Source organism: Protobothrops mucrosquamatus, unplaced genomic scaffold, assembly GCF_001527695.2.
Source record: "Protobothrops mucrosquamatus isolate PMUCROS unplaced genomic scaffold, P.Mucros_1.0 scaffold2239, whole genome shotgun sequence".
NCBI classification, from domain to species: Eukaryota; Metazoa; Chordata; class Lepidosauria; order Squamata; family Viperidae; genus Protobothrops; species Protobothrops mucrosquamatus.
The window spans coordinates 49,127-72,625 of NW_015388328.1; the positions used below are offsets into that span (position 1 = coordinate 49,127).

Sequence of the window (23,499 nt, forward strand, 5' to 3'; positions counted from 1 at the left end):
TTTTTTTTTTTTTTTTTTTTTTTGCCAAACCTTTTTCCTAATCAGTATGTTCCATTGAACCCCAAGATCTTCCCATGGTTTTGTAGATGTTGTTGTCAGTACAAATGATAAGTCAATTAGAGTGTTTTTGTGGCAATATTCCTCAGAAATCTTTTTCTTTTTCTCTCTCTTAGTTTCTCCCATCACCTTTTTTCTCTCAAGTTCTTGGAATCTTGATATATAGGCTATCTTTTCCATGTCCAGTATTTCCTGGAAGTTTTTCTCCATCTGGATTACATCACAGTTCCTTCCATTATTAAATTCCATCTCTTAAGTTTCTTTCCACTAGTTTATGTTCAGTTATCTGCTTTACTTGATCTCTCTCTCTCTTTGTTTTCTGATCATTTGTTTATTGTGACGTTAAATTGAGAATGTATTCATTTAAGTTTTCAAATTTATTTTTAATTTCCTCATGGTTTGAAATTAATGTCATTTGTATTTGTTGTAACATAACATACATTTCCTCCTGGGAAGTATTTATTTTTTCTTGATATGTTCTTTCTGCAGACCTCTGATGCTCCATAATGACAAAAAATCAAAGTTTTCCTTTCTCTGCCAATCGCTTTAAAGTCACAGTTTAAAAAGTATTTATAATCCAGGAAGGTCATTTTTTTCTAGCTTTTATAATTCTCGCTTTGTAGATAGTCTACAATGTTTTCTTTTATTGCAGCTGTTCTTTGTTTAGCTAAAGCTTTCAAGGTCACACTAACAAGTTTTTTCTGGGCTGTATATTTAGGGCAGTATTTTCATCCACCACTAGAGGTCAGCACCAGTTCAGTTTTCAAAACAAATAATTACCATTTATTTCCATCAGTCATCTTTTCCCAGGAGGATCTTAACATAATCCATCGATTTCACACTTTCCAAGTTTAAGTCTTGATTTCATTTCTGTATAATTCTATTCCCCATACATTTAATCTACTGTTTCCGTTTAGAGAAGGGTGGAGCAGAATTTCCCCCCCCCTCACTTTCAGAGGATTTTTACTTCTGGGTTTTGTTTTGTTTTTCAGGAAATCAATCAGGTAGAAGAGAGAGAGTCAGTATTCTTACACAGTTCAATCACGCTATTTACGATCACGCTTAATTTAGTACTTTTTGGCTTCAGCTGCATGTAGCTTGGGCTAAACTCATGAATGACGCTAGCCTTTCTTCTGGTTTCTGGAGAGCTTTCCGCCAGACGTCCAGATTGACCGCCGTCTCTCCACAACCGGCGGGGCTTCTTTCCTTCTTTGTCACCTCTTGGGGTGCCTTTTGGCCCATTTAGGGTCCCCAAACAGAGAAATCAGCTGTAGGGTGCGGAGCCCCGTAATCCCTTGGCTGTTGCGCTAACTGTGCAAACCCGGAAGCCCAAATATTACTTGTACATTAATGGAGGCCTCCAGAGAGCGACCTGGGAAGGCATTGCAGGGGAGAGCCAAGATAGTCTATGGCAGCCAAAAGTCAAGACAAGAAAAGAAAGGAGTACCACAAAAAGTGCTACCAGACATATTCCACTCCTAATGAGGAGTGGAAATTTGGTAAAAATTGCAACTTTATGAACAACATGGAAAGAGAAGAGTTTTTCTTCCCTCATATGTGATGTTAGAATTTGAGTTCATCCATTGAAATCCACAGAGGGAGAAGCAGTTTGCACATGGTCAGAGTATGGAATTGGCTGCCAGCCAGTTTGGGCAGTTTCAGAAGAGAAGGATTATGGAGAAAGCCACTCTACTTGCTGCCAAGGCCGTTGACCTTCTGCCTCGAAGACAGCCTACTTCAAGTAGGGGTGCCTGGGACCCCAGGACAAGAGGCTGCTCAGATGATGAGCTTCCCAAATGAACCCACTGATGACCACGGCAGACTGGCTGAGGTCCTGATCTGAAGTGCATTGTCTTTTGGGGGGGGGTACGTAGATCACTTGAAGGAATGTAAGAGTGTTCTTGAAATGCAATTCTTGTAGGAAGAAATAACTTGAACCTTTCCTGTATTCCTGCTGTATTTATTTATTTATTTATTTATTTTTCTTTTTTGCAGGTTGGTGACATTGTGAAGGTCACAAGGATGAATATCAATGGTCAGTGGGAAGGAGAAGTGCATGGTAGAAAAGGGCTCTTCCCCTTCACACACGTCAAAATAATTGACCCTCAGAATCCTGATGAAAATGAATGACCTGCTGGCCCATCTCTGCATTGTTGCTTCCTTTTTCTGGCTATCTTGAGCATCATTTGAAGTGTGATGGTTGCTGATGGCGAATCCTAAGGATTGCCAGTCGCCCATCTTTCCATCTTGCAGTGATTTCACAGCCCGACCACGCCTTTCTTGGGAACGCACCTTGTGGTCTGGCATTTGCAGTTTCTCCTAGAAGGTTTTTGGATTGTGAGCTGACTGTGGTGCTATCTAGGCAGAGGGGGAGGGATTGAGACATCCAGTTTCTTCGCTGAAATGGATATTTTGCTCAGAAAGAGAATTCTAAACAATTTTGTCTAACTCCAAACAATAATAAAAATGCATTTTTATGAGGCATGGAAGACGAGAGAATATAATCATGTTAAACAATTAGAATAATTATGCCTTTAGGGAATTATTGATGCTTCTGTGTCACAAAGAGGGGTTTTTTTTTGAGTTTGCCATTGATTTAGAATAAATTGTAGCAAACTCTTTTGAAAACTACATTTCCTCATTGTCATCTTTTTATAACTATGTATATAATTGATTCATTTGCCATATACCTGCCTAAACCTGTTTGATTCAGATTTATTTAGATCTGAAATGATACTTCAGGCACTAAATACAATTTTTTAGAAGAAACTTACACAAGCTTTGATGAAACTACACTTACCCCTTTAAAATCAAAAGGTTTTTTTAAAAGCAAAAACTAAGCATTGATAATCAGTTACAGAGAATGCAACAATAACTCAAAGGATATTCCTGAGCCTTTGTTTTCTGCATAGAGGCACAGGAGTACAAAGTCTTCATAAAATCATTTCTCTGTGCTAACTTTAAACACAATAAAATATGATAATTAAGAAACTTGAGTGTTGGTTATAGCACGTGAAGACCTTGACTCCCTGAGTGATGTTTTTGAAAGTTCACTGGTGCTGGTCTCTTAAGCCGTTGGACCTCAGGAGTGACGTATCCAACTTAGTATTCAAGTGCCTTAATCTGAGGATGACAGGTGCTGAAGGGGGCAGTTGGAGCAGTTTGGTCTAGAGAGAAACCTTTTCAGATCACCAGCAGTGCTGGGCAAGTGGCTGATGGTCTGGGGAAAGGACTGTGAATTAGACTCGCCTGGATGCTGCGTAATCAACCATAATGTGGCTGTTCTATTAAGTGCCTGGGCACGTTCTAATGACTGTTGTACTACTGAGCTTTGTGTTAGGAATATTTAAGCTGCACTAAATGTCAGTCTGCCGTTCAATAATTCTGCCTTACAGCTGGCCTAATTCAGGGCAATATCTAAGCTGTGTATAAACGTTTTGGCTTGATGAGCTGCAGAGCGAGCAAATAAACCTGGAATTAAGCTAATTGTGGTTCTGCTGGGCTACTGGTAGAACAGCCAACACTTTCCTTTTTCTTTGGTTAGCTCCACCCTCAGTTGCTTTCTTGGTAAACAGAGTTTGGAGTTTCATAGACAGCTATGCAAGTGAGTCTCAAGCCATTGTCAAAGGCCACAGGAAGAGAAGCAGCAGTCAGTGGCCTTCACACCCATCTGAAGTAGACTTGGAACAGCTTTGGTCAGAGCTGGTAAAGGCAGTTCAGACACAGCATACTAAATTAATTTGATGGTACATTTCAATGGCATCCAAATGTTGGCTACTTTACTGCTTTTTTCTCTGTTTTGTTTTTTCCTACCTAGAGAAGTTGGATGTGCTCTTGATTGTGAATGTCACAAAGGATAAACTGTCCTTGCTGTTTCCTTATGACTTGTGTGTTCAGAGACCTTCCTGTGGACACCAGCTTCTCTGCATAATTGTGAGGATTTTTTCAGTCTGTGCATTTTCATGTAAGGTATTAAAAGCTTTGAAATGGAATCCTTGTCGGGTGACTCAGAAATTAGTTCACTAATTGAGCAGGAGTGTGCAGGGGCAAACCTTCAAATTGTGGCCATTGGCTGTGGATGGTCTTCCGTTTCTTCATTGCCGCAATTGGCAGGCAATCGGTTAGCAGGCAAGTCCTAAAAGCCGTCCCTCACCAGGGAAGTCCTGACTGAGATCAAGGAAGGTCTTAAGGGTTGTCATATTAAGGAGTGAAAAGCATTTGTTCTGATATTTCATGTGTGTTTTTATTTTACTTTGCTGGGTGTGTGAGGGTGTGGATTTGGAAATGAAATATTGTAGAATGAGAATATCTGAACACTGGTTTGGCTGCCCCGTCAGTAATAATTTTTTTGGGTGTCTCCAGCTGAATGTGATTGTTGGTTGCCATTCTATGGTGGGAAAGGGTAGCCTGAAGTTCACACATCTTTTCAAGTCAGTAAAGCATTTGAATTCTGGGCAGTTAGATGTTGGGGAGAGGGCTCTCTGGCCTCCAGGAAGATTTGGGGGATGCCTAGCTGAAATAGGCAGTGTAAAGTTATGTGGGAAAGGGGTGTTTGTGAGATGCTGCCTAGGGACAGGATAACCCACAGCTGCACAGTGGGTGGAGCAAGAGGTTCAGAAGGGCCCCCTCCCTAATTTATCAGTCTGTAAAGGACACAGTGGAATATTTGTACTTTCAGACTTGCAAGATTCTGTTAACGTAGCTTTACAATAAGATTATTAGACCCAAATCCAAAGACAACACAGTGAAATCCTATCAACTCCAGTCCTTTATTAGTCTACTTCTAATGGCAGAATCTTGCCAAACTAAAGCTATGATTTTCTACCTTAATAGATGTTATTAGGGTGGATTGACTAGAACAGAAGTCCCCAACCTTTTGGGCACCAGGGACCGGTTCCATGGAGAGAGGTTTTTCTGTGGACCAGAGGGGGCGTGGTTATGTGTGCTGCCTGCATCTTGCAGATGGGGCTTTGCTTGTTTGTGCAGACCGGTTGCTTGTATCCTGCGGCCCGATACCAGTCCACAGACCAGGGGTTGGGGACCCCTGGACTAGAAGACCTCCAAGGTCCCTTCCAACTCGGTTATCTATCCTGAGAGATTCTGGGTGTGGCTACTCAGAACCACTTCCCTGGCAAAGCTCTGCTTCTCCAGGTGCACATTCCATCACAAAGATAGAATTAGGTTATTTGGTCGTGGTTCCTGTCTGGTCTATTGACATCAATCTTGCAATCTTTGCAGCCCAAGAAACTAGGAAGAGTCCCTCCTGAGCCTCTTGCTCCGCCCTCTATTCCCCGACTCTTCCCTGGGCTGCCTCTCCTCCCCATGCCCCAAGGTCTTTCTCACACACCAGTGCAGGCTGCCAGTCCGCTTCTTTGGGCCGAATGAGATGGACCGAGGCTCTTGCTCACCAGGGACCGGCTCCTGAGATTTGTGGACTTTGAGGGTTTGTCCTGTTTGAGGGTTTGTCATGGCTTTTTATTTTATGCTACAAATTAACAGTATTAAGTATATTTTTAGAACACATTAAATGTGTTAAAATTAGTGCCTTTTTGTTTTCTTAATATATTTCACTACTGGTCCCACATCGAGCAAAGGAGTTCAGTGCCCTGTTTGTATTACTTTCAATAAAACATGCATCCTGTTTGCAGAATTCTTGTCCCATTTCTTTCCTTGGCAAACCTGTCACCCGGCTCTGAGTAAAAGGTAAAGAACGAGGGGTTTTAGTGCCCTGAGCAGCAGACCTCTCCCTGCTGGCCGCTTCTCCCTTACAGGCAGAGGGCTCTAAGGCAGATGACCCCATCCACTACCTTCCCCCCCCCCCAAAGCCTTGGTGCAATCCAGACAATTTGATTTACATATGGATTGAATTAGTTTTTGTCCTGAGCTCATCCCAAGGTACCACAGAAATGCAGGTGGAACATTTTAAAATGTATTTTATGAACTCCCATCACCAGAGAATAGCTGGACAGAATATTGGAAGAGAGGAGCTATTTTGTTACTCTTCACATTGGAAAGGTGGTGAGAAGGGTGTGCAGACCAGAACAATGGAACAGCCACTTCATAGACTGACAAACCCCCTTCCAGAATGTGGCGAGTGTGTGGTGATGCTCTAGGAGACCTTGAAATGTTGCTTCCTGCGGGTGGTAAGTTGTGTGCATGAAGGAAAGCAACACTTTGTTGGGACCTCGAATCTTGTGTTCAAAAAGGTGGCCAGGAAAAAGACGTGAGTCTTCTCAGATGCCGAGTGAACCCGGGGGCACCCACTTCCCAATAGGACTGTTCCCCTTTGCCTCCAGCCCTGAAGCGAGTGGCAAGTCACCCCCAAAACATGGAATCTTGTGTACAGTGTTCAAATGTCCAGTGATTACCCAGTAGTCCTCCGGTGATACCTGTTAGCAATAAGGCCTTGTCACCTTTGCAGAAGGCATATTTGGGGTGCCTCCTGCCCATATTCAGCACCCCTCAGAGGAAAGGTGCCTTCTCACCAACATGCATAAGGGAACAGAGAGCATTGGCTCCAGTCTGCCTTGCCCCCAGCGGTAGATGCTGAGCTCCCTGCAGAGAAGGCAGCATAACTTCTAGCCCTGTATTCACTGGGTGGGGGAACCATCCACTGGCTAAAGCTTTGATCCAGAGCATAGGGCACACACATTAGCCCCTGGGATCTGGGTTTGCCAGCCGGCTCTTCAGCATGTCCAGTCACCTCAGCGTTGTCCTGCCAGAGTGGAAGGGGCAGAGTGGCAGCCAAGCTTTCATGCTCAGGAGCCAAGGGGAAGTCCAGCTGATGAGGCCTGGCCCAGAATTCATTGAAGGTGCTCAAGTCCTTGAAAGGGGCTGGCAGAGGTATCTCACCAATTGCAGGAAACCTGAGGGATAGAGAAGACAGAGTTGCAAATATTTGAAGAAGCAGCCAACTGGTCGTTGTAGCAGGGGAGGGGGCAGGTGACCACTATGGTAAGAAATTACTGATAGCTGTTGCTTTGCCAAAATTAAAATCATCTCATTTCTCCCACCCTTCAGTTGCTCCACTGAAGTTTCTTGGTTTCCTTCAGTTCCACAGATATTTGTCCTTTTAATTTCATACTTTAATATTAGCTGTCTATCCACATCAAGATGGCTTGGCAAGAAACCTAGTTATTGAAAACCTGGAGACACAATAGTTTAACAATCATCCAAACTGAAGTTCTGAAATTCTGGGTCAAAACTTTGTACAGAAGGGGAAAGTGGGTTAATGACCCAGGTTCTTTGCTCGCAGGGCAACTGATAAGACCTTGCTTCCTGTGATAATTCTTGTTTGTCCAAGTACATTTTGTAAAAATACATTTGACAGAAAAAATTGAAATATTCTGAACACAAAATTTAATACTCAGAATAGTCATTATTGAGTGCTCCAAGTCTAGATAAAACCCAAATTTGGAACAAATCAGCCTATTTGGCCCCAAAGCAAAGCAGAAGCAGTACGTGCCATTCCATATTGTTTAGGTCCAATGTTCCACAACTGTCAGCCTTACAAGATGGATCCAATAGGAAACAATCAGATGAATTGTAGCATCTAAAAATACATCTCCCTCCCCCCTTTTACAGCTTGAGAAACTAGGGAGGGTCCCTTCTGAGCCTCTCAGCCTGTCTTAATTTACATGCAAGAATATGGGCCAGAGATCCCCACTGAGAGTGCCAAAGTCACCCTGGCACTGGAAGGGGCCGTGTCTTGTTGGATGGTGACACTCCACAGCCTGAATGTACCCGAGCTGAGAAACTTTGACCGCTTCATGACAGATTCGAGAATCCCCTGGCTGACTGCAAAGCGAGGGATCACATCAAGACCCGTGAGGCAAGGTCACTAAGCTGTGGCAGAGTACACCAAGGAGTTTTGTGATCTGGCATGTTGACTCAGCGACTGGCCAGAGGACATCCTCATCAGCTGCTTCAAAGACGGACTGAACGATGACCTGTACAACCCCTGCGTCTCGAGCCCCCCCCCCGCAACCCTCCACCACTGGTATGTCCTAGCAGAGGAGGTGGAAATCGACCAAACATGCAACAAGTACCACGCCACGCAGCCATGGAAGAAATCACCCAGTTCATTCCATCATTCGCACAAATAGCCCTCCCTATCACAAATCTGCTAAAGACCAAAGGGGGGGCGGACAAACCTAAACCCAGTCAACCTCTAAAATGGATGAGTGAATGCCAGGTGGCATTCAAAAATCTTAAGCAACTGTTTGCAGCTGAATCAGTCCTAAAGCATCCTGACCTGAGAGCACCATTTGTTATTCAAGTCGATGCTAGTGCGTGGACACTGTAGTTTCTAGGAAACTATCAGAGACTAAGCAAAGGTGTGGGCCATTTGGGAGAAGGAGGCATATACAGTGAGATGGGCACTCCTGTCTTGGAGGCACTTCCTAGAGGAGAGCAAGATACCTTTCGAGGTGGGGACAGATCACAAAAATTTGGAGACACTGGGTAGGGGGTAGGCTTTATGTATCCCAGAAACTCAAAGGCTGATGGTTTTGGGGAAAGGCCATGATTCCAAATTGGTGGGACACTTTGGTTTGTAAAGACTTTGCATTTGATAAAAAGACAATTCTGGTGGCCGTCTCTCAGGAAGGACATTGAGGGCTATGTGGCAAGCTGCCTTGTATGTGCTGAGCCTAAACAAAGACTGGAAAACTCTAGGACTTCTTCAAATTGTAGCTGAGCCTTCAGCACCCTGGAGAGAGAATTTGTCCGAAATGGTATAAGGTTTCCTGCCTGAGCAGGGGTTGGACTCGATGACCTCCAAGGTCCCTTCCAACTTTATTATTATTATTATTATTACTTCCAGAGAGCTCAGGAAACACCATTATATGGGTCGTAACTGATTTATTGTATATACTTTATTCCATGTCCAAAAATCCCATCAGTGCAGGGGCTAGCCAAATTATTTTTGCATCATATTTACCGATTACATGGGACACCTCAAGGCATCATTTCAGATAGGAAGGGTGCAATTCATTTCTAACAAAATGGGGGTTTTGAACACGTGAATTCAGTATTGGAACAATATCTCCGATGCTTTATTAATTATCAGCAAGATTATTGGACTGATCTGTTGCCTATTGCAGAAGTGGCTTACAACAATTCTGTACATAGTAGCACAAGATTCACTCCTTTCAGGGTGGCCATTGGTCAAGACTTTACTCCTATGCAGAAACTACCCCTGAAAGACCCTTTGGTGGCTTCCCAATTACAAAACACATGGTCTGTTGTGAGAAAGCCCTTGTAGATGTCTGAGAAGCTTACAAAACTCAAGCGGATAAGAAACGCACAGAACCCAAAACATTCAAAATTGGTGATCATGTCTACCTCTCCACATGTTACCTACAGTCTCTGCTGGGACCCAAGTTTGTGGGGCCTTTTCCCATTAAGCGTATCATCAATCCTGTGACTGTAGAACTAGACTTGCCAAAATCCCTGCATAGGGTCCACCCTGTGTTCCATTGTAGTCTGTTAAAACTTGAGGTTGTTTTTCCTTTTACACCAAGCCTTCCACTACCTCCTGCACCACTAATGGTCAAGGGGGAGCAACATTTTGAAATTCGTGAGATTTTAGATTCCTGCAGGCATAAAGGAGAAATCCAATATTTAGTCTCGCGAAAGGATTTCCCCAAAGCTGAGCATGAGTGGGTGAATCACTGTCACCTCAGGGCTCCCAGACTTGTAAAATATTTTCATAACCAATACCCTGATAAACATAAATGAGTGTATACATTAATCCCATGTTTTCTTTCTCTCCCTATTCTTTGCATGCTTTCGCTTTTGCTGTAACCGCTTGGGAATTAGGGAGTGGGACTGTCTTTGGAGAAGAAACAGACTTCTTCCCAGCCTGGAGCGTGTGGGCTTCTTTTCCCACTGGTGCTGTGCTATACAGGAGATACCATAAAGGTTTCCCTGGGGAAGGGGGAGGCCAGTGAGGAGCTAATTGCCCCATCAGCCTCCTTTTAGAGACCCTCCAACAGCAGTAACAGAATCACTAAATGACTTTCTCAAGCCGGATCCCCTCCAGAGAAAGAGAAGATCACTCAATGACTTCTAGCAGTTCAGCGTTTTTCTTATAGAAACATGAATTGGAAAACAGGAACACAAAAAAATAGAACAAAAACCGGAACAAAAGTCAAATGCAGTGAAGAAGCTTGGGAGTCTCTTTTGGTGTGAAAAGAGGAAGTGCTTCATTCATCTCTGATCTGCAGAAAAAAATCCTTGGCCTCAGAATGGGTAGCTTAGTTAGTCTACTTTCTCAAAAGACCGATGTAGTTGTAGTAGGAATCCAAGCAGATTGTGCCCTCCAAAGTTCAAGAAACCACAAGGCACCGTCTGTCTCTGGTCCTCTCCTTCCAGGCCTCTCCTAGCCTCCCCCAGCCCCCATCTTAATCCTGCTCCTCCGGCACTCCCCGGGTGGGTAGAGAAAGGAGCCCAGGGTCAGCCGAGCAGGAAAAAGGGCTCAGAATGGGGCACGGGGCAAGGATTAGACCCAGCCTTTCATGGCCAGGCCCGGGGGGGGGGTCCTTGTTCAAGGATGTGATGACATCAGCTGAATTTCCTGATTTTGAATAAGATTATTTGGGCTTATTGTTAATCTCAGGCATGTAGTATAGTGAAATAATATTAAATATGTACCATTCTGGGCCTACCTGGGTATTATTTCCTTGCAGGTACTAATGACAGTAGAAATCTGGCCTTATTGGATAGAAAATTTAGATGTGATATTTTGAAATGAGAAAGTGACACTTTGGCTTAATCATTTTAAAGTAATTTAAACATTTAAAAGCTGTTTAATCACTTTTCCATTTTAAAATAAGTTAGTAATTTTTTTTCCTGAAAACATGTCCATGCAACTTTAATCAGCCATTAGCAATTCTGACACTTTATAAAAGGAACATAATTTAGCTAGAAAGGCTGAATAGTCACACACCCTTGTTGGCTGTTCACTTGTTACCCACACTGGCCCTGATGCCCTTTCAGCTCAAAAAAAAAACCATCAGGGCTATTACTTTTCTTTGAAAAAAACCTTCATTGAAAATAAGCCAACAAACAATGTATTATTACAAAACAAAAAACCCAACCTCACAAAATAAATGTGGACAATCCATGAGAAATTCCAAGTAGAAAATTGGAGTATCCTATATTAGTAGCTTCAGATTTCAAGGACTACTAGTTTTTTATTTATTTAATCAAATGCCTATCATGACTTAAAACCCAACTAGTCTGACAAAAAAAATACTCTCCAGAATCAATTGGTTGCCTTAAAGAATGATTGAAAAAGGTTGTGTCTCATTGTTTTTACCCTGGAGGTAAAATCACTTTGAAGGAACTTGAGTCCAGATGTTATGGGGGTGTCCAATTCCTTACTGGCTATAAGTGAACCAGGTTTTTGAAGGCAGATAATGATTATAGATGGTATTATTTTAAAATTGTATTCCAAAATTTTTAAATTGTACAACATGGATACACAGTGTTTGGACAGTGGCAAAAAAGGTAAATATTTGCATTCTAGACCCTAAATGTTGGCTTCATGAAATGTTTCAGCCCCTGAAATAGTTTTGCATTTATGGAAAGGCAGCCTGGGACCTAGCGCCCCCCCCCCGCCCCGTGGTTGAGATTCAATTGATGGTATAAAACTTGAATTGACTGAAAATTAGAAAAACATTCCATAATGTCAGTATCTTGAGATCGCATCTACAATACATCTACTTATCTTCTATCTGTAAATGAACCTTTCCTAGGACTTGGGTGGTTTTTCCTCTCTGGTTTCGCTTCTCTTGCGCAGAGAAGAGGCTCTGGCGTGCTCTGCCCTGCCTCTGCCTGGGGAAGCGCAGGGTCGGCCTTTCTTTTCCAAGGGGACCCAGCAGCTCTTTCCCATCAGGGTCCCCGAGTCGCATTGCCGCAGAGGAACAGCAGCATTTCCTCCAATCTTGGGGGCAATGAGGGGTTCACTCCTCAGGTGCCCCCCCCACTAGAACTCCGTGGGCCCCCTGCTCTCAAGCCCAGCGCCCGACTCCTCCCCCGTGCCTACCTGGAGGCTTCTTCAGGTAAGGCGGCTTGCGAGGAAGAGGAGGCAGGGGGCGGCCCTCCTTGCTGCTCCCCCGACGCCCCCCAGGACGGGATCTTCACAGGGCCAGGCAGGGGGGGGGCGCTGGGACAAGAAAGCCAAGCAGGCCCGCTGCCGCTCCTGGGAGTGGCGAGGCTTTCCTTGGCCTTCCCCTCTGCGAGGCTCCCCTCGGTGGCACCTGCTGAAGCATAGAAAGAGCGAGGAGGAAGTCCTGGTGCACGGGGGGGGGGTTGAGGGGGCTGTGAAATGCCCCCTCGGCCTCTTCTGGCCTTCTCTGAAAGCCCCTGCCAGACCCCCACAGTCAAAAGGCAGGGGGGGGGAATAAGCCCTTCACTTCCTGGGGTGGCTTTAAGGGTGGGCTCGTCCCCTTCTGAAGGAAGGTAGGGGGATTGTCTTTCCCTCCTGCAACCACCCTGACCCCCCCCAAAAAAATCTGGCTTCCAGGCAGAGCTGAGCCAGAGTCACAGCCTGGTGCCTGCCTTGCAGCACAGGAGCCCCACAGAGCCCCGGGTGGCCTTTCCACTCCAAGGCCATTCCTGGCTGCCTGGCTTCTCCCTGGCATGGAACTGCCAGCCCTGACCGGACTCCCACCATAGGTGAGCCCAATTCTGGGACATTTTGTAAGGGAATAAGCAACAAGCTTCTTAAAGGGGAGGAGTGTACTTAAATATTTGAACAGCTATTTCTAACTAATGAGAAATAATGGCCAAATTTGTCACAAGTGTGTTTTCCAAACTGAATAGAGGTTCAGCATTCATGTTTTAAGTTCCTGGATTGGCCCCACTTTGCCTCCTGCACCCAAATTACCTTCCTCTGCAGAAAGCTGGGGGGCCATCTTGGCTACTTTGGCTGGACTTCTTCCCCGACCGATCTTTTCCCTGGGGAAGAGCAGAAGAGGAGCAGTTGGCAGACTCTCTGGAGTACCTCAAGATGGGGGGCTGGCCTAGGCACCCTTAGGCCAGAAACCCCCCCCCCCATCTCACTGCAAGCCCTTCAGAAGACAGCTCGCCCTAAGAGGGAGGCCCACTAGTGCTGCCCCCATTAAGCAAGGCCCTGCCCCACATCAAGTTTTTCTGGGCACGCACCACTGCAATCAACCGACTGGTTCTCAGAGGAGTCAGCAGACCTACCGGCGACGGACATTCTTCCCATGTTCTCTGAAGCCTTTGGCAAATGGATTGTTGTAGATCTTCAGTTTCGTGACCTTCAGAGAAAGAGAGGCAGTCAGCATCTGCACTAAACACTGCATTTGCAACTCTTTTCCTGTCTGGTGATTTGCCAGTAAATGCTACAAAACCAGGTGCCTATAAGGCTTACTGTTCTTTGCCTGGCACCCCTCCCCGCTGGGCACTGCTCTGCTCCTAGTAGCTAGTAGCTACAACCCCAGTTGCAAAGCGAGGCCTGTTTTAAGGCACCACAAATGATCCGCTTCTCTCCTCTGGGGAGGGGGTTAGGGTTAAAAGGCTTGGCTTGGACAGCCATGCAGTGGGACAAGGGCCAGAGAGCTGTTACGGGGCCTCCTGCTGCCTTCCTGATGTTTTCATGACTGCCAGCTATGAAAAGCCCGTCAGCAGGAGTAGGAGGAGGCATGAAGAGGGAGCTGGTTGGATGCATGCCCCGAAGACTGGACTTGGTTTCAGATGCAGGCCCACCAGCGGACTAGTAGCAGCCCTAGGAAAGTGGCTCCTCTGGGGACCAAGCCAAAGGCCCGTGCCCAGCTGCAGCCTAGAGATCCTCCTTCCCAAGGCCTGGCCCTGGGCCATCTTCATGAGCAGCCTTCTGTTGACATACACATCGCTCCACCTTTTCATTCTGATAGGCGGTCACAGAGGTGAAGACGGTCTCTGGGAAGCTGAAGGAATGGAAGATGCTGCAGCGGGTGCTGAAGAGGCCGTCTGCCTGCATGACGTGGAAACGCGGCTTATAGCGATGCATGGAGTGAAGGATGACCTGGGAGAGGAGAGCCAGAGGACAGACAACTCAGAAAGTGTCTCCTGACAGGCTTGCACAACTTGACTTGTGGACTTCTTGGGTTGCCAAACTCTTTCCTCACCAGTGGCCACCAAGACTCGATTGCTAGTTGCTAGAATCACAAACTCAGATCCCAAACTTTAAAAAAAAAGGCCCGTGCTATCCTGGGAAGGCACCCCGCATTCATCCCAAGGAAGTTGATTCAGGAAGACCTTTGTGTGGGGTGAGGGGATTTTCTGTGGGACCTGAGAGACCACTAGCTGGATGAGGTGCTGAGCTGCCAGGATTCCGAGGCTGGGGGCAAAACAGCCTGTGTACTGGGCGAAGAAAGCAGCAATGGGAGTCCAGGAAAAGGGCATCAAGACCATCCGAGATCCACCAAGTTCTTTTCCACAGGACAGAGCAGAGCAGAGGAACAGGATGTTGTTCAAGCCTTTTAAGGATGGGGCTGGCTTGACCTTCCATCTGGCTGAGAGGAAGAGGAATAAGGGAACAGGGTGGGGCTGGCAAGATGGGCAGTGGGGGAATGAACCAGCAGGAAATGATTCCTCAAAGGAGTAGGGGTGGGGTAGAGAAAGAACCCTTAAGGTGGAGGAGTGGCAGCGATACTGTAAGCATCAGGAAACCCTTGCCAGTGGAGTTCAGAAGGAGAAAGAGACAGGAAAGAGAGGAATTGCCAGAGAAGCTGTGCACCCAGAAACATAACGTCAAAGAGATGGAAAGCTCATATCCAAAATAGCAGCTAATATGTCCAGAGAATGGGAGACCCCGTGAGTGCTACCCGATGAATAAAGCAGAGAGTGCACAAGGGATTTAAGGTAGCCAGTTAAGGGCAGTCCCTAACATATTTTCCTTTGGCTTCAAAATCTAAGGGACTGGTTTGGACAAAACTCAGCAGCACTTTTTCGTGCGGCTGCTGATAAAAACAGGATCGCCAACATGATCGCCAATGTCCGATAACGGATATGGCACAAGAAGAAGAAGAAGGATTTTCCTGATCATTTTCAATGGAAATAAGAAGTAAAAACCTTCAAATAGTTATGACTAAAAAAAACAAAAGTGAAGATGAATGGACCTCCGCAGACCTGATCTCAAATACATCTACATAAGCAGTGGGAGTTGCCTCTAGAAGTTGTGGGTGCTCCATCCCTGGAGGTTTTCAAGAAATGATGGGACAACCATTTGTCTGAATTGGTATAGGGTCTCCTGCCCGAGTAGGGGATTGGACTAGAAGACTTCCAAGATTNCCAATGCTGTTATTCTGTTATATATTTGTTACGAGGTCCAGTTATGCTTGAAAAATCTTAGATGACAAATGAGGACAAAGAAAAGCTACTTAAAGAAAAATAGCACTGTGGCAGGAGCCGGCAGAGGAAGGAACTCCCCACAAGGAAGGCAATCCAAGAAAAGCCCTGCCCACTAGACCACAGTGACTGTCAGAAGCCAAAGACCCAAGGCAGAAGAAACAGCCTGGGGGCTGCCCTAGAAGAGGCGGGCTTTCAAGAGAAAGAAAGTAGACACCCCAGCACAGGAGGCCAGCGACTGGGTTCCCGAAGGATGGAGGAGGGGCTTTTGCATCCAGCCAGAAAACAAAGAGAAGAGGCAGCAGGGGGCAATTCACTCCATGAGCTACTGGAGGAAATGGTGCCGATGGAACCATTGGTTTCTGAAGGTGCTGTTGGCCAGGACCACACCTCAGGGATGCCACAAAAGCTTTCAAGAACACTCAGTTACTCCCTCTAAAGTTAATTCCTCTTAACACATCTGGGAACAGGTACTGACAGGACCAGCTGCAACAATATCACCATGGATGCCATAGATCAGTGGTGGCAAACCTATGGCACAGGTGCCAGAGACAGCACTCGGAGCCCTCTCTGTGGGCACATGTGCCATTGCCCCAGCCTTGCCTCCCCCCGTGACCCCCTCCTCACCAGCAGCCCCCTGGAGGAGAATTGCCCCTGAGCGTGGCCCACCCGGAGCAGCGCAGCCAAGGACATGGCAGCCAGGCAGTGTAGACAAGACTCTACCCTCACACCCCATTCCGCACAGCGGGGCACGGGAAGAGGGCGTGACCGCCATAGCGCTGCTGGGCTGCCTGGGCGATCTGCGGCGGGCCCTGGAGGCGGTGAGTGGCCCTGCAGGCAGGCGGTGCGGGTGATGGGGGGCTGGAGCAGGAGCAGAGCAGGGGGTGGAGCGGAGGCGGGGCCAGGTTTTGGGCACTCGTCTCTAAAAGGTTCGCCATCACTGCCATAGATCAAGAAATGATCCTCAAAACCCCCAAGGCAAATGAACTGTTGGGTGGCATCAACAGAAGTAGAGTAGTTCTCCTTTCGCTTTTCCTGCATGGTCCCCTCTTTAAGTACTGTGTCTGCCATACTCTATGAAGGGCTCAGCATCTTTTCTGCATGCTGTCTGCAAGAGACAGAATAACAGGTGAGGCTCAAAGGAGGAAGAGGCAGGAGGAAAGCCCGAAGAAGAACCACAGCGCTTCAGCAACAAAGCTGTCCAGCAAGGTGATGGGTTCATTTTTACAGGATGCGAGTTGAACCATCTGTCCCAAAGGCTTTAACATGGGAACTCATTAATTATCAGGAGATTATTATTTTACTGGCAGACAAAGGCCATTCCATGGTGGTGATGAACAGCACAAGTTATGAAATGAAGACATTCGACCTGCTCAACGATTCCTCAGCATATCCTTTAGACCAGCAAAGACATCAGAGATGAGAACGATGATCGCACAATTGAATGCTTATTTCAGACAACTCAAACAAAACAACTGTATAATGAAAAAAGGAGCAATGGAAAATGAGAGGAACAGACGCCACCCCAGCAAGATTGGACTCCCAAGATACACAAAATAGGAGACCCCTATTGTAAAGCTACAAGATACTCCTACCTACAACCTGGCTAAATGGCTGGCACAACGCTTAAACTTCCTGACCCCACAATGACTTAATAACTGGCCATCAACCCCCCAATCAACAACCAAAAAGCCACACACAACTAGGCACCACATAAATAGTATGCATAGAATAGCCCAACGGTGAGGGAGAAGTTCCCTGAGGACAGGCTCCAGCACAAGTCCAACAGCTCGGAAGACTAAACTGCTGGTCCCGGTGGCCAACCCAGGTTGGACCCTGCAACATTATCCTGGGACACATACATTCGCCTTCATTTGTCTCATTAATTTAATTAAATTAGCTCCTGCTACCTATATAATTCTGAGACATAAGAGAGTTTGGATTTTATAAATGCTAATGCTTAAATATTAGCAAACGCCACTAGAAACATGGTGACAATTTTTTAAAAGTTGAATTCGGAAGGATTGAAGAGAAAAGAAACTACAGGAACATTTTAAGGAAGGTCTGAGCGTTTTTTCTCTGCTGGACTGAGACTACCAGCAATCTGGCCTATGATGGAAGTCCTGGAAGGAAGAACTGGAACTGGAGGGAGTTGCTTAAGAGGGGTGGCCGTAACAATCTTTTAGATAAATAAATAGAGAGAAGGAAAAGCTAAAGCTGTTATAGGAGGAGGAGGACTCTAAGACTGATCTATAGTTCTGCAAAAGAGACTTCAACCTGGGCCTGGAGATCAGCATCTGCATGAAAACTATTGCAAGAGGTGGGTAGTGCATCTTCCAAGGAGGCTCTAATGACCAGGGGGTGCAGGGGCTGCCTGACATGAGGGACGTAACTCTGAGCAGCAAAGGCAGCCTAAGGAAGAGACGTGAAAGCATGCAAAATTAGAAAAGTGGTCAGTGTACAGAGGACTCAGGGATTGTCAGAGAAGATCTGGAGGATATGATGATATAGTCAATTCTAGTCTTGTTCTTTTCTGCAAAGTTCTCTCAAACTTGTCTAGATCTTCACATTGTTGTGCCCTCCCAGGTCAGCCCTGTTATGCATTGATAGATATGTGCAATTTGCAGGCCACTGACTGTCCACTGCATGGCTTGCAGTTAAAAAGGAAGAAAATGGCAAAAGACCCGTACATGCCCCTGCTGGTCCAAGGTGTTGTTTGTCAGTTTGAGTTTCTGGAAGGAAACGGGCTCCTTCATCCAGTGGCTACCCAGGGCAGGAGATTCTGGGTGGACGTATGTCCGGCATGGGGGCTGTGGCTCGGCTTTCCCTGCAATCTCCCACTGGTCCTTGTTCCACTGGGGAGAAGGAGAAGGAACAAAACGTCATCACGTGGCCTGCCTCCTTGTGGCCTGCTCTCCCCCCCCCCCAGGAGCAAGCTCCTTCTTCCAACCAGGTACTGCTCAGCTGGCCCTCCCTGTCCCCCCTGCCTGTCCCTCCCCCCTGGAGAGGGTCCCAAGGCAGAGATGCAGCCGGTGAGCAGAGAAGAGCCATTAGCTTGTAGAGCGTTACAAGGGGGCTCTGGGTGCAAGAGAGACCAGGACTGTTCCCAGCTCTCCTGGGAACAGAGGCAAAATGGCCCTCTTGCTGCACCACAAGACACAGCCCTGCTGACACAGCAAAAAGGCCTGGAGACATCTTCAGAAGCTGCAAGCTTTTGGTGAATCACCTTTGGTGAGATGGATAGCTATATAAATATATTTTTTAAAAAGATATAAAAAATAAAATAAGTTGTACACTTGCATATTGAGTCCATGTTTTTTTCTTTTTTTGCTGATTGTAGGAACACTCTAGATCAGGGGTGTCAAACTCAATTTCACTGAGGGCCGCATCAGCATTGCGGTTGTCCTTGGGGGCCAGGTAGGTGTGGCCAGGGTGGGCGTGGCCTATTGGGTGGGCATGGCTGGAGTGGGTGTGGCCTACTGGATGGGCATGGCCAGCTCTACATCGTTCATGTCAAGGGTGCCTGTGGGGGCCTGGGCAGGAGTGGGACAGATCTGAGGGTCTCTGGCAGAAGGGGGTGGGACCGGGGCAAGTGCCAAGGCATGATCCACTGGAAGAGCCTGCCGAAACCCCTCTCCCGGAGCCCATCAAGCTGGATATGTGAAGTAGGCGAGGGCCATTTGCTGACTACTTCCAGGCGATGGTCCATTTCTTCATTCCTCACAAAGGGTGACTGACACCTCCCCAGTGTGCACCCAGGGGGCGGGGCCAATGCGGCGGGGGCCGGTCCCTTGCTGTTTCCAGACGGCCTTGTAGAGCTAAGACTGAATGCGTTTCAGCATAGATGGCCACCACAAAATTGTACATTGGCTCCCGGGCGACCAGGGCCGGGGGCCAAGGCAGCGGGGGCCATTCCCTCACTGTTTCCAGGATGGCTTCGAGGGCCACATGAAACCACGTCGCGGGCTGCATCCAGCCCCCGGGCCTTGTGTTTGACATGTCTGCTCTAGATATTTCAAACTAAAATCTTATACCATCAGCCATCTAGTGTTTCTCTGAGCTGTCTGCAAGACTGAACTCCAGAGAGGCTGTTTTGTAGGGTCTTGGTCCTTTCTGGACATGCCCAGAAGGCTGTGCTGAAGTGCCAGCATTGGTCACCAACATAGGGACTGTCTTGTTTCTGACCAAACTGCTGGCTGGGGTTTTGGAGTGGAGAGTCCTCAGTAGGCTGAAGGCCACTGGGTCTTCTACACTGCTCCCACCCTTCTAACATCCAGGAAGCAATCAGTCATACGAACCATTCCTAGAACCATTCCTAATCTCAGTCGGCTGGAGGGCCAAGGACAAGATGGAGGAAAAAAGTGGGCTCAGGGAAAGGCTTTGACTCACAGCCATTGCTGAGTTTTCGGGGAGGGGGACACAGCAGGCCTTCACAATCAGGTCCAGTGCACCCTCTGCCCCCCTCCCTGAGGAGACCGACCTGGCTCTCCATAGCTTGGTTCCCCTCCCCATACAAAGAGAAGATAGCAAAGACGCCACCCTTTCCCTCTCCATTCTTTTAATGGCTGGCTTCAATTCAATTCTGATCTTTTCTTTCCTGTACTCCTTGTTCTTGCTACCTGCCTTGAGAGATGAGATATCATCTCCATAAATAAGCTACCTCCACCCCCCACCCCCAGCTTCCATTTCAGCCATTCTCCAGTTTCAGCTGCCGGCCAAGGGTGGAGCAAGATTCAAAGCCCAGAGCTACTTCATGCTCAGTATCTCACCTGGTGGGACCCGCGTCTTGCTTACCTTGTACCTGAAGTTGTCCATTGGCATGAAATCTACCAGCATGAGATACTTGGCATATGGGATCAAGCCAGTAACTTTGATCTTGAATTGTGGAAACATTCGTCTGTGGAAAAGGAAGGGATTGCTTAAGAGATCTTAAAATGGTCCCTCTGGGAGGATTTAAACAGCAGCTGCTGCTGCCTTTGATGGACCTCCAACATCGTTCATTGTCTTTGATGGGTTTCCATTTTTTTCTGTGCCATCTTTCCCCATCCCAGAAAAGACCATGATGGCTCTTGATTGATTAGGCCAGCGGCAGCCTCAGGCAGCTTTGGCCACCTGCAGAGGCCCCTGTTTGTTTGGACATCTTAGTGGGGGGGGGGGACCTTGGTATTTATTTCAAGGGCCTCAATAAATATAGAGCGATGCTAAAGTTTAGGGAGGAAAGACCCTTTTGGAGTTGCCACTAGGACCCTCTCAAGGCCTGTTTCCCAGGGTCTCTGAGGGCCCAAAGAAGCCCCAGTGAGCTTGGAAGTCATCCTAGTTGTGGTGACACCAGGTTGCATTCATTGTGGCACCTCAGAAGAGATGGGGTGGTTGGTAACTCCAGAAGAGGGAAAAGAAAGCAGGCGAGTCTTCTTTGAATTGTCCACTTGTGGCACTAGGGACAAACCTTCTCAGGTTTTTTGTTTTGTTTTGTTTTTGGGTCCTTAGTCTTGCAGGACTGATATTAAATACATTTTGCATCTAGAATCATTTTTAAAGGGTAGAAATTTTCTCTGATTTTTACACAGTGCCAAGTTCAGGGAGGGTGGTCAGCCAAGAGCAGCTGTGCATTGCTACAGAAGAATAAAGCGTCATTCGGAATTCAGAATTGGGTGATGGCAAAAGCCAAGCAAAGAAATTTCCAGGAAAGTTGGCCATTCCCAAGCCATCTTCAGATGCCAGACGTTCGCAGGAGAATCTGAGCAGAGAGTCGTGCTCTACTCTTGCCCCAAATAATCTCGCAACACAAGATTTTAAAAAGCTTTGCTCACCGCCCAGTTTTGGTAATAATCATCTCTGTCCCTGTACGGTGAAACTTGGCCCAAAGGTGCGGCTCTTCAAGAGTGACGGCTACGGAGCTGTGAGGAGGGGTGGAGGAGGTCTCCAACAGGGCAGGTTGAGCCTGGAAGCCTTCAAAGGAACAACGGAACAAGAGCAATTCCTAGTGAGGCTGGGCCAGCCCATCCCTCCCCTGCAAAAGTGCCTTCAGCAGCAGCCCCCCAGCCTCCCTTCCACTTTCACCCCCCTATAGATTCTGTCTGTGGAACAGAGCTTCTGGGCAACTTGAAGATGTGTGGGCTTCAACTCCCGAAATCCCCAGCCAGCATGGGAATGGAAGTCGTCCATACATCTTCAAATTGCCAAGGCTGAGGAACGCTGCTGTGGAATAACCTGCATCCTCCACGACTGGGGAATGTGGTTGGGTCAGGAATGATGTTCCCTATCATTTCTGTTTTAACATATTCTCCAAACATTGATTTTTTAAAAACTATTTCTGAAAATTAAATATGTATGAAATTAAATGATGTATGAACATGAGAAATTAGAATTTATAAAAAAATTAAAGTAAGAATTTGACATAACATGTAGCAGGAATTTCAGAATTTTCTGAAATGTGATTCAGGTTTTTTTGGGGAAAAAACAATTTGTAGGTAGCATTAGATTTTAAATTGATGGATTCTTTTCTTTCCAGCTCCACTTCCTCTGAGACAAATTTGTTCCCCCAATTTGGGGGCATGTACCGCCCACCCCTCCTGCCTCCAGCTGAGACCAAGTCCTCCACTGGGCTCTCCCTGGCAGGGCAGTTGGTGGAGATGCTGGAGAGAATCGCCCTCCCCCTCCGGTCACCTGTGCCAGTCACAGATCCACTTTCAGATGCTCCGTGCAGCACGGAGCATCTGAAAGTGGATCCTGTGTTGTGGATGAGCACCTGGAAAGGGGCTGGGAGGCTGACCAAGCAGAGCTTGCTGGAACAGCTCAGGGTGCCTTCCCCCCTCCTCTCTGCCGCCAGGTTCAGTGCAAGCTCCAGGCCAGAATAAGGCAGCTAGAGCCCGGCAGCCACACCGCTCTCTGCCCCCCTCCCCCGCGAAGCTTGCCAGGTCCTCCACTGCTCTAACTCCAGCATGTCTGGCCACTACAAAGCCAGCCAGCCAGCCTGCCTGCCTAAGTGGGGAGGTTTTACTTGTAAACCAAGATACACAAGTGTGACATGTGGCACAGAATTTGATAAATGAAACAAGCAAACAAGTAATAAGTGAGAGTTCCCTGAATGGTGTCCAATAAAAGGAGAATCCGAGATGCCACAAGAACAAGGGCAACCGAGGGAGACATCTGGGCCTTGAACAAGCGCCTGGTTGGACATTCAAGGGACAGCCAGAGGCTCAGCATGGCCAGCAGCATTTGGGTCAGAAAGGAGACATCGTCAGTGGTCAAGGACTTGGAGGAGATGAACGAATCACTGGACTTAGAGCTAAAGAAAAAAAAAGGGGATTGTGTGTGCCAAGGGGCTACATCCGGATCACTGTAGCCAAGAGGAGAGAGAGGTCTTCCGCCAACTCAAAGGCCTCCCCTGGGACCCTGGAGACCCCCACCAATAAGTCTCCAGCTTCCTGTCCATGGCCCCAGATGTCAGTTCCCTCTCTCATCCAGGGGTTGCTGCGCTGCCTTCCCTAACCTCAAACCAAGAATCCCCCCCCCCCGCCCCACAAAAGGACATTTCCCAGCAAGGCAAACAGATCAGGCCACAAAAGTTCTGGGCCATCTCCTTTGGGCCGCCTGATTTGCAGAGGAGACTCGAAAGGTCTCCCGCCGCCTCCCCTCGCGCTCTTCACCCCCGCCCTGGCTCCGGGGGGCTTCGCTGGGTCAGAGACCCCCCCCCGCGCTTAGAGCAGGCCGAGCGACCCTACCCGATCCCACCTGCATCTTGCCAAGGCCGGCCGGTGCCGAGGGAGGCGGGCGGGGACGGTCTTCCACGGAAAGGCCCTCGCGGAGAAGCGGACGCGGCCACCCTCCTCGCGCAGCTCCGCCGGACGCCGAGACCCTGGGCCTTATGAAGGCGGAGCGGAGGCGGGTGCCCCCCACCCCGCGAGGCCATCCGGCCTGTCCCCAAAGGAGGCGGGAGGCGGGTCGCCGCGCAAGCAGGGAAAGGCGGCGGCCAATCCGGGCGGCTCGGCAGAGGCCGGGGGGGGGGAAGGGGACTCGACGGACTCGGAGCCGAAAAGCGCCCCCCCCGCCAGCCGCGCGCCCGGAGGAGCTGCCCGT

General features: G+C 47.7%; 2 protein-coding genes across 2 annotated transcripts in view; one reads left to right on the top strand and one right to left on the bottom strand.

Annotated features, from left to right (window-relative positions):
- CRKL (CRK like proto-oncogene, adaptor protein) overlaps positions 1-2,688 on the top strand; it is a 13,140-nt gene extending 10,452 nt beyond the window's left edge. The window contains exon 3 of the mRNA XM_015824451.2: positions 2,053-2,688. Coding sequence (XP_015679937.2) covers positions 2,053-2,187 — 135 coding nt within the window. The 3' untranslated portion in view covers positions 2,188-2,688. The remainder of the gene's footprint in view (positions 1-2,052) is intronic.
- A 6,883-nt stretch (positions 2,689-9,571) lies between these two features.
- LOC107295148 (T-box-containing protein TBX6L-like) lies at positions 9,572-23,160 on the bottom strand. The gene is made up of 8 exons (XM_015824447.1): positions 23,145-23,160; positions 21,231-21,369; positions 20,215-20,317; positions 18,111-18,275; positions 13,949-14,095; positions 13,276-13,349; positions 12,953-13,023; positions 9,572-9,603 (listed from the first exon to the last, which is right to left on the bottom strand). The coding sequence occupies exons 1-8, from the start codon at positions 23,158-23,160 to the stop codon at positions 9,572-9,574; spliced, it is 747 nt and encodes a 248-aa protein (XP_015679933.1).
- Between the last annotated feature and the right edge of the window lie 339 nt (positions 23,161-23,499).

Coding starts and splice junctions, on each gene's coding strand:
- LOC107295148 (XM_015824447.1), bottom strand. Junction 18,276..20,214: donor TGGACAACTTCAGGTACAAG/GTAAGCAAGACG, acceptor CCTTCTCCCCAG/TGGAACAAGGACCAGTGGGA. Junction 14,096..18,110: donor CCTTGGACCAGCAGGGGCAT/GTACGGGTCTTT, acceptor CTCCTCTCCCAG/GTCATCCTTCACTCCATGCA.